The sequence below is a fragment of the Erpetoichthys calabaricus genome, chromosome 14, assembly GCF_900747795.2.
Source record: "Erpetoichthys calabaricus chromosome 14, fErpCal1.3, whole genome shotgun sequence".
Taxonomy (NCBI): domain Eukaryota; kingdom Metazoa; phylum Chordata; class Cladistia; order Polypteriformes; family Polypteridae; genus Erpetoichthys; species Erpetoichthys calabaricus.
The window spans coordinates 23,635,657-23,646,967 of record NC_041407.2 but is presented as its reverse complement, the minus strand read 5'-3'; the positions used below and the strand labels follow the sequence as shown (position 1 = coordinate 23,646,967).

The following is an 11,311-nucleotide window of genomic DNA, read 5'->3' as shown; positions in this document are numbered from 1 at the left end:
CGCTCAAGAACTTTTGATAGGAAAGGTAAGTGGGAAATAGGCCGGAAATTGTTAAGATTGTCAGCATCAAGGCCAGACTTTTTTAACATTGGGGTTACAGAAGCAATTTTAAAAGTGAGCGGCACGGAGCCAGTGTCAAGGGATGAGTTTATTATTGTTGTAACAATCGGGATTATGGCATGAAGGCAGGATTTAAGTAGTGTGCTGGTGATGGGGTCCAGTACACAAGTAGTCGGCCTCATCTTACAAAGCAGGTTATTAACAAATTATCATGTCACTGGTCACTCTGCCTTGTGGGGTTTAGTGTAAGGGATTTTGGCCTGCTTTGTTCATGGTGTTTAAAAAAATAAATAAATAAATAAAGAAGGAAAAAGCAAACATTTTGCCTAAGAGCAGATAGTGGCTGTAGCTAAAAGCTCAGTCACCAAACAGCTATTGTGCCCCCGTCCGAGAAGCAATTTTGATACCTAACCAACAAAAAGTGATGGAAGATTTGCAAAAGTAATTCTAGAAAGAAATCACTTAAAAATACCAAATTCAAACCTGCTTAATCCGATTAAGGGCTGCCAAGTCTACTCAGTATTGGGTGCATAGGAGGAACCAATTGTGCATTGAAGTGTCCGCTCATCACGGCCTACACGTACACACATCCACATAGGGCCAATTTACAATGCAATAAAGAAACACAATCACTTTTATTTGTCATTTTCAATTATAGGACAGAAATATAACAACACATCAAGGTTAATTGAAGAAGGTTCATTTATTGATATGTATCAGATACAACATTTATTGTAGTGTGCATGTAGCCTGAGGATATAGGAATGAGGTTAACCTAATTATTTTATATTAAAAGAAGACAAAATTGTGTTTTAACATCTTTTTCTGTATAGCATGCATATTTTCATACAGATTTTCCACAGCTGATCTATATTACCATTCATATTGTTTTCATATGATTACAAAGGGTTCCGAAATAAGGACTCGGCCATTGTTTTTTTCATAATAGGCTAATAAAGTCATACTAATGTGGGCTTGGGTTTTACTCCCTTCACCTTCCAACATGCAGTTTTTAAGAAATAATTTCCAGGTACAAAGGAGCAACGTGCTTGTGAATCACATTCAGCCACTGCTCCTGGATTTCCTTGACCCTGGCACGCACCTGATCAAGTGAGTTGTGATCAATAAAATTCTCAGAGAAGAGGTTGATGGTTTGTGGTTGTTTTTTAGCGATGGCCCAGTCTGGGAGTTTTAGATGCTTCTGCAGCGGCTTGCCATCAAAAGGAATGCTGTTCAGCTCATAGCTAAACAAGACATTTTCAAGTCTTCTCTCCTTTGTGGCTTTCTGCATGAATTCTAGCAGTTCCTTAATCCTGTCCACAAGCAGGCTGCCCTTCCACTTCTCCATGGAGAATTTGTCTTTCACCATTATATGCAGCAGCATGGTTTTCAGATGGTATGAAGTCAGCACCGAGGAGAGCTGGGATGATGGATTGTTCTTTGTATCAAGATCTCTCAAAGCTTTAAGGATCTTCAAGCACTTTGTGTGACAGGACAACTGCATTCTCTGTCCCAAGAATCTAATAAGGCTCATCTCATACAGAGAAAATGATAGACGCCAAAGGTACGTTTTTCTGACTTTGGAGTTAAGGGGGAGCTCAGACTTGAAACTTTTTGGTATGAGATATATATCACTGGCTTCCACCTGAATAGCGGGAATGAGGTCCACACTATAGGAGAAAATATTTTTTTCTTTTCTTGGTATATGGTGCACTGTATTAATCCCGATATCATATTTGATTGTCAGACATACCCCAGCTCCAATCTCGGCCATTTTAATAATGATGTCTCCTGGGTTGATTTGAAATGTATTTTTCACATTTATGCTTCTAAATATATCCTTTTTGTTTTTCTCCACAAACTCCATGGCTTTCTGAGTTTTACTTTTGAACCAGTCTTTGATTTTGTCAGGCAAAAGGTACTGATTTTCCACAAACTTACTCACAAACCGCTCATTCCCTTGATCTTGGATTTGTATCATCCCAAAACCAAAAGACGTTTGGGGTAAATCCGACTCAGAATGACAAAACTTAAAACTCTTGGCCATCCCACTAGGCAGTGCAATCGGAAACATAAAATCAAACTCATCGGGATGGAGAACCTTCAGCTGTTCTTCTACGCTGCCACTTTTTAGAGGGGCATCTCCAATGATCCTTGGTTGGTTAGGTTCTTCATTGTCTTTCATAAATTTGTAAAACTCGCTAACGATTGGCTCTACAATCTCCTGGGCCACCTGCAGCATCAGAGAGTTAACGTCAACAAAAGCTTTATAAAAATGATTGAGAATCAGCACTTCCACATCCTGTCTGTCACGGGCGGGGTGTTCGGACTTCATGTCTACTATCTTCCCATTATCATCTTTGATGCAGCTGATCATTCTCACTTTGCTTCCATTACAACTGGCCTTTTCTTGTTCGCTTGATACACTCTGACCCATTTCTCTCTTTTGTGTGGAGCCCTGGAGAGGTAGGTCAGGTTTCCTTTAAATTGCTAATTTTCTTTCAGCTAGGAGGTGCAGATTTCACAGTCTTGATCGCTTCCTTTATGACAGACTCTGTGAACAACAAAGACGAGGTTTCTTAAAACGGAGGTCACTGCTAAGGGTTTTACAATATGATAAGCTGACAACAGAAACAGTATGTGATTTATATGACAACATTGTTCTTTTCATTTTGGAAGACAACAGGAGTTTGTCGCAATGGGAAACACAAAGAGCTTTGCAGCTCTGTGGAATTAAAAATAGAGTTATGGATCACATAGTCATTTAGGATAAAATGTTTTGATATGCTTTCCATATTCAAATATAGCATCCATCTTAGAAGTATAAAAGGGTTAATAAATGTCAGAAACCTGTTCAGGTATATCAGGAAACAAGATAAAGGTGAAGAGAACAACAAAAACAAGAATGTACCAGGAGCAGGGCGATGTATTACACCAAATGTACGATTAAGAGATGGACAGTTGTCACATACACAGAGATTTCAAGGGTAATATCTAAACTAAGAGATATTAAAGAGCAAGGGCATAGTGGAGAAGGGCTTTTATTTAGGCTGGTTGTGCTCTATGCTGAACACCACATGTCTTTTAACCAGAGTATGACATGTAATAAGCATTAATCAGCAGTGTTATATAAACTCAGGTATCAATAAGTAGGAGCTTCTGCTTTTATTCTGTGCTCATTCTGTTGTGTAGGATGCTCCCTTTTCAGCCTGGTCCTGCAAGAAAATAAATGACCAGCTTTTCTCCTGCATGATTAACTCAGGAAGGTTTATATCAGACTTGTCTTATTAGAGAATAAGTTCCTTTCTTTAATTAAGATGTTTATTTCTACCACAGCCCCAGGAATCCGGGTTCATGGCAGAGGTTTGGTTACCGTCTCCTTGTGTCTACATGGCTTTCCTCCAGCTACTCCCGTTTCCTCCCACGGTGTTGATAATTTTTTTTCAGTTTATTTAATAAGATTTGTAAGCTTATTAAATAAGACTTTTTATTATTTTAGGATAATTTAGATAAGACATCACTTTTAAATAAAAGAAACAGTGAGACCAAGACTTTAACTGTATTATAGAGTTTAGAAGGGAAAACTACCATTGCTTTTAATTGTGTGTATTTAAAACAGGAGTTTATCAAAAGGCTGGGACAAGCAAACTGCAGGCCTGATGACTCCTGGGGTATTGTTATTAATTAGAGATAAATTAATTCATGCATTTATCTCTAGTAGGATTGACTACTGCAATGCGGTGTTCACTGGATGTTCAAACTGTTCTTTATACAGCCTCCAGTTAATACAAAATGCGGCTGCAAGAATTATTACAAGAACAAGAAAATACGAACACATAACTCCAGTTCTTAAATCCTTACACTGGCTCCTGGTTAAGTTTAGGGCAGATTTCAAAATCCTTCTTTTAACATATAATGTATTAAATGGCCGAGGTCCAGCTTACTTGTCTGAACTTATCATGACTTACAAACCAGAGCGCACATTAAGATCTCAAGATGCTGGTCTGCTTATGGTTCCAAGGATTAATAAAATAACAGGGGGAGCTCCAGCTTTTAGTTACAGGGCCCCTAAACTGTGGAGTGGTCTGCCTGCTACTATAAGAGATGCCCCTTCGGTCTCAGCTTTTAAATCCCGGCTGAAGACTCACTACTTCAGTTTAGCACACCCTGACTAGAGCTGCTGATTAACTGTACAGACTGCATTTCTGTTGTTAGTCATTAGCACTAAAACATAAGTAACATGATAGTTATAACTGGATACTAACCCTCACCTATTCTGTTTCTCTTCTCGGTACTCAAATGTGGCACTTGGTGCCACGGCCCACCTGCCAAGTTGTTTTGCCTGCCTAAGGTAAAGTCATCTCTGATGGAGGATCGCAGGAATCGTGAGAAAGAGGGATCCTTTCATTGGATTGGCTGGCCCAGTACTGACTCAGCCGTGAAATGGCCAAATAGGGGAGGCAGCTTAATGGATGAGGTCTCCAGGAGTCTAAAATTATCTAAATCTTATTATGGGATATCATCTACTGTTAAATTCTGCTCCGTACTTCTAAAAATTTTTTACATTTTTTATTGAGGATTTGTTCTGTGTATTGTATTGTATTGTATTGACCCCCTTCTTTTGACACCCACTGTATGCCCAACCTACCTGGAAAGGGGTCTCTCTTTGAACTGCCTTTCCTGAGGTTTCTTCCATTTTTTTCCCTACAAGGTTTTTTTTGGGAGTTTTTCCTTGTCTTCTTAGAGAGTCAAGGCTGGGGGGGGCTGTCAAGAGGCAGGGCCTGTTAAAGCCCATTGTGGCACTTCCTGTGTGATTTTGGGCTATACAGAAATAAACTGTATTGTATTATATTGTAAACTGTATTGTGCTGCCAGAAGATGGGGGAGAAGCCGATTTGCTATATGAGACAGACACGATGGGCTACAAGGGGCAAGGGTAGGAAAGAGGGGCTAAGTGTTTAGAGGACATTGTATGCCAAAGTGGAGACCACTTTAGAAAAGGGGGCCTTTAGCTCTGTTCTCCTTTTGAATCAGCAGCTAAACAAGTTGACAGGAAAGGTGTTGAAAGAAAGAGAACAGGTCTTTTTGAGCTACTTGTTAAAAGACCCCAAAATTAAATTTGTTTCATACTGCATGAGGCTGCTTATTACTTACTTTTGTCTACTTTTGTCACTTGCAGCCAGCTACCACTTACTCATTCTATGTGAACAGTAAGACAACATGTTCTACTGCATGCCACATAGTCTACCTGCACTTCAGAACTGGTCATCCACCTGAAGCTAAGCATGTTTAGACCTGGCCAGTATGGGGATGGGAGACCACCTAGAAAAAGCTTCGGTCACTGCTGGAAGAGGTGTTGGTGAGGCCAGCAGAGGGTGCTTACTCTGTGTGTGGATCCTAATGCCACAGTGCAGTGACAGGGACAATGTGTGGCAAAACCTGGTGCCATCCTTCAGATGAGAAATTAAACTGAGGTCCTGGCTCTCTGTGATCAGAAAAGATCACTGGGCATCCTTTGTAAGGAGTGGGGTGTTTTCCAGTGCCCAGGCTGGATTGCCCAACACGGCCGGGTTATTGTGGCCCCCTGAATATCCTCTGTCCATTATTAGCCAACTGTGTCTCTCATCACTTCACAATAGCTCATGTGTGGTGAGTGTACTGGTGCAAAAATGGCTGTCATTGCATCATCCAGGTGGATGTTACACATTAGTGGTGGCTGAAGTGGCTCCCCACTCACTATGAAAAGCGCTATATAAATGTGACTCCTTCTCGTACAATGTATTATTTTAATTTACATCGTTAAAGTTGATCCATTATTTGAAAAATATTTCACATTTTTGCCCTGCACAGGTAGAAGTGACTTACATCAATTTGGGCTGCCTTAGTGTTCACAGTTTTGTGACAAGACATGAGACCTTGTCAAATCTGCCCATCAATTTGACCAAACTACGTACGGTGGAGTGGACAAAACTGAACAGCAGTTTAACAAAGGCATCTATGTTGTCACAAAACTGTGAACCGAGTTACATCATGTTGGGTCACCTTCATTTTTATGGCTGTGTGACAACACAGTCGAGTTTTGCCCGTCCCAACATGGTTACTTGGGTCAAATGGACTTGCAGAATTGGCACACTCCCATGTGTAATGAATGGAATTTACTGTGATATTTAATGGGCATCATAAAGGGTTAAATCTCATTGAGACACCCTAATTGTCAAAGTTCTGTGGCAAGGCATATGCTTTTGTTAAACTGCAGTTCAGTTGTGCCCTGCCCAAGGTGATTACCTGGGACACAGACTGGCAACATTGGCACACTGCCATGCCAGATGAATGGGATTAACTGTGATGTTTAATGAGCACTGTGAAGGATTAAATCATGTTGGGCCACCTTAGGTTTCAGAATAGACAGGCACCTTTGTTTTACTGCAGTTCATTTCTGCCTGGTCCAATGTGGGTACAGGAGTCAAACTGACTGGCAAAGTTAGCATGCTCTTATAACTAAGGACTTGATTAACTGTGATGGGGCACCACTAAGGATCAAATCACATTGGGCCACCCTAATTGTCACAGTGACAAGACAGGTGCCTTTATTAAATTGCAGTCCAGCTTTGCCCAGCACAACACAGGTAGTTGGGTCAAATTGACTGGCAAGGTTGGCACGGTCACATATCTTGTCCCAAAACTGTGAAAATTAAGATGGCCCAAAACGATGTACTTCACCCATGCAGCTTAAAAATGTGATTTTTTTTTTTTTTTTTATACAAATAATGGATCAATTTTTATGATGTAAGTTAATACAAACGTTGCAGAATATTTTGTCTTGCTGTAAACATTAAATAACCAAGTGGTTTGCTTATGCTGTGTGAATAATAGCTGGCTGCAAGCAAATGCATAGCTGGAAGTGAATAATTAACTTTCATCTGATGATGATATATAATATAACTGTCTTTATCATACAACAGAAATGCATTTTGTCACCGAGAGCACATTGAGCTCAAGTGCCCTTGTGGTTGGACTGGCCTCCCATCCAAGAAGGTGTTGGTCCTTGTTTTTGCGACCCTTTATATGATTAACCAATCTGCATAGTTTTGAAACTGAAAGAAATGTGCTCATCATTTTACATACACTACCTCCAAAGTTGCACCGTATAAATCTTTTACACAAGGATTCAAAAAGGAATTTCTAGAAATGTTTCCCTTATTTCGGACATATTCTAAGAACTTCTAAATTCGACAAGGAAAAGTGTAACTCCCGACCGCGTCTCTGTGTCCGCTCAGTATGATGTGCTAATGATGGTGCTGCTAGCTTTGAGACGTTGGCACGTTACCACTAGGGCACAGCAGTCGTCGATGCCCCACGTGGCTGAGCCAAAAACCCAAGGGGTGGAGTCGGACCTGAATCAGCTGATCCAGTAGAATTGGACCTGCCATGACTCCCACATCCAGCAGTCACTTGGCTTGTTTTTTACACCTTTGTTCTTCTTTGTATTGAATTATCTGGAGAATTTAAGACCCCTTAATATATACAGAATATATACATTTTCTATGACCCCTTAATTTATACAGTGTGTGTGTATATATATATATATATATATATATATATATATATATATATATATATTATATATATATATATATGGTTGAAATAGTTTACTGTCAAGTAAATGCAAAGAGTACGCAACACGTGTTTCGCCCTCATTCTGGGCTCATCAGATCAGGCGTACACACTCACTGCACTCCCTCTCGGGAATCGAACCTCGGACGTCAGCACCAGAGGCGATGCCCCTAACGTTGTGCCACGGCGTGTGGTTCGTTTATTTGACAGCATGTAGATATATATATATATATATATATATATATATATATATATATATATATATATATATATATACTAGCCATGTGCGCCCAACTACGTTGCGCGTGTTAAAGTTGTCTGTGAAGGGCTCCCTGTTTAAACGCGGCTGCCAGTCGTGAACTGGGCCCTTCATCGCACAGCATTATGATTTTTTATAAGGAAAACAAAATTACAAAACAAAACCCTTGCACATTGATTCGATAGGAACGGCCTACTCGGAATCACTGTCCGAATAGTAATTATGTGGTGGTGGAGGAGCATTTCTGCTTCTCTCCGTTCACAGTCCGTCTCGTTTTCATGACGCTGTCGTTTCCTCTCACGATCTCTTCTCAACCTTTCTCCAATCTCGCAGGTTGGTTTGTGGCAATCCAAAGAGTAAGGCAATATACACGGAGCAGTGGTTATAAAAGGGGGGCACATAGGTATCCAGGCTCTTTAAAGCATAAATAGGGATCACTTCACTGACATGTGAGCAAGCCACGGTACAAGTGTGAAACGCGCAGCACTCGCCGGCTACAACGTAACAATAATAATTTCCGGAACGTGCTGTTACGTTGTCTTTCATTTTACCCACTGTCTTTCTTTCATTCATATGTTACGTAGGCACGTACCTTTTATCTTCGGTAATCTCATTCTCTAACCAGGCCTCAGGAGCTAACCAGCATAACACTGTCCACCACCCCTTTCGTTATTCCGGCACATTGTTGATATCCGTGAGTAACAGCAACATACTAAACTGGAAGGTGGTCTACGCATGCATGGAATTCGCGGACAAACAAAGATCAAGATCCAAATGAAGATTATATATAAAGATTAGTTAATTTAAAGCACAACAATTTGTACAATTTGTTTAGTTTGAATGTCTGTGTTTTGAGGTGTGACTGGAGTACTACAGTCTTCAGTAGTATAAGCCTGGAGGAGATTCTTAATGCAATGCCTATGTTTTAGCTGTCTCTCTACTGCCATCTAGTGCTTCTTCTTCTAATTCATTCGAGGACAAACAAAGATCAAGATCCAAATGAAGATTATATATATAGAGATATGTGTGTGTATATATATATATATATATATATATATATATTATATATATATGATATATATATAGTATATGTATGTATATATATGTATGTATGTATACACACACACACACACTACCATTTTCTAAGACCTCCTTAATTTATACTATATATATGTTTTAGGAGTTTAGGGGGGGTGACAATCAGTCAGACAGGATGGGATTCTAGTATCAGTTTTGAGCCCATAACCCCTCAATTTGTCCCCATCCTATAGCTTGCATATTGTAATCTTTTTAGTTAGCCAATAAAAGGTGTCATTTTGCTTGGCTTTTCTCTACATTCATAATGGCTAACACGGTACAACACCCTAGTACTCCCCATCCTATAGGAAGGCTTCAACTTCCTTTAATTAATGTACCGTATAATATAATATGCAATTACCGCCACACCCGAAGTCAGACATTGATGTGTTTCTTTAAGGGTTGTTGTTTGATACATTTGTATATTTTTCTTGAGATTTAGCAAAGCCTTAATTTCCTCTTAAGGCCAAATACAATATTTGATATATGGCGTCTTTCTTATCTGTCTTCTCGATCTATGATATAGTGCAGTGCTTCCCAAACTTGGTCCTGGGGTTCCACTGTGGCTGCAGGTTTTTATTTCAAGCAGATTCATAATCCGTGATACCGCTGATCTCATTTAATTAGCTGGTATTTTTTTTTCTTTTATCCTACATTCAGAAAAGCACAGCAGCATGGTTTTTACATTTATAAGACATTTAGAAATATGTTGCTATAGATTTAAATGCTTAACTCTTTTTTTTTTTATTTATTTCATTATATTTTGCCCGTTGTGCAGTCCCCCCCCCCTCCTCATTGTATCTTATTAATGACTAAAACTAGCAGAGCAGACACCCAGGCAAACAACACTGAATAGTCAAAGGCTGCAACTACTTTAGCATCAGACCCACTGATTAGTAAATAATGGATTAATTAAACAATTACAGCAACTGGAAAATTACAATGAAAATCAAGATGAAAATATTGTTAAAAAGAAAAAAAACATTATTCCTATATAACTGCTTGGTACATTTGTTTGTTTATTTTTTACCAAACTTCGTTTTCTAATTTCTGTATTGCTCCCAAAACACAGAACTTGGGAAATAACAGTTCATATAATTAGCCCAGGAGTCCAATTAAAAACAGCAGCTGGTTGGTACAAAAACCTGCAGGCACAGGGGGTCCCCAGGACTGAGTTTGGGAAGCACTGGTAATTGTGTCTTTCTTGTCTACCCACCCCTCTATTATAAAGTGATTTTCTTTTCAATCCACAAATCATAAAATGCAAATCTCTTAACCTGAACTGAAACAAAACTCTCCAAACACTCAAAGGGAAGAAAGAGGCACATTACCTCCAGGTCGGCTCCTTCGTCTCAGCTCATACGTTAAATTAAACCTCCTGCTTTTATACCAATTCGGGGCCGGCGCCAGGGGAGTGGCGGTGGACGTGGAGACATTTCGATTGAAACGAAACTTACGCAGCTTCTCAAATAAAACTCTCACCATCGGCGCAGTGGAGTAACAGCGAAAACTCGCTTCTAACATTATGGGGTTATACAATCACTTGGATTTTAACGTGAAAACTGTTCTGAATTATCCTATTAATAACTTCTCTGGAATTAAAATATGTTTTTTATTTTAACAGATCCTCGGGACGGCGTATTTAAGTACACGTGGCATTTTCACACCTAGTAACAATTCACCATATAAACAATACAGCCTGTAAATAAAAACAAAATCGCCCGCAGAAATGCACTTGACCACATTACTGATTTACAAAAGTTAAGAAATTGTAAAAGTCTGGAGGCTTTTGCTTTTGTTCCCGCTTGTAAATGAGACTGACGAGCGGTTTAAAGCTCTTGAGGTGTCACTGACGATGGACGACTGAGTTTAAGGCGCAAGTTAAGCAGGGGGTAGGGGAGACTGGGGACGGTTGCAACACTTTTGCATTCCCCTCATTTACTCAGAGACTGTTTGGACTACACCAGCCAAATTTGTATACTATAAACTTACATCTGTCTGCTAATTACCCATAGTACTTGTAGTTAATTATACTTTACATATTCTGCACAATATTAATTTGAACTGAAGAAGTCAGATGTTGCAACCGTCCCCAACATTGGGAACGGTTGCAACATGTTAAACATATATTAAATTTCAATAATTAACCTTTGCTTTTTCTCTGAACTTGCATAGTACTGTGTAAATCTACAATTATACAATAATATTAAAGTAGATTTTTATTCATATTGAAAGTTCTGTATTTTTATGTCACACGGGATTTTTTAAAAATGCATTTATTGTCCAAACATGGATCTGCTT

The 11,311-nt window shown here is 39.3% G+C and overlaps 1 protein-coding gene across 1 annotated transcript; it reads right to left on the bottom strand.

Annotated features, from left to right (window-relative positions):
- Positions 1–744: 744 nt before the first annotated feature.
- Positions 745–10,439, bottom strand: LOC114664959 (inositol 1,4,5-trisphosphate receptor-interacting protein-like). Its single transcript, XM_028819292.2, has 2 exons — positions 10,342–10,439; positions 745–2,614 (listed from the first exon to the last, which is right to left on the bottom strand). Exon 2 carries the CDS (start codon positions 2,495–2,497, stop codon positions 1,073–1,075), a length of 1,425 nt encoding a protein of 474 aa, XP_028675125.1. The 5' UTR covers positions 2,498–2,614; positions 10,342–10,439; the 3' UTR covers positions 745–1,072.
- Positions 10,440–11,311: the final 872 nt, after the last annotated feature.

Bases quoted from the DNA above. Each gene is read 5' to 3' on its own strand.
- LOC114664959 (XM_028819292.2), bottom strand. From the start codon at position 2,497: ATGGGTCAGAGTGTATCAAGCGAACAAGAAAAGGCCAGTTGTAATGGA.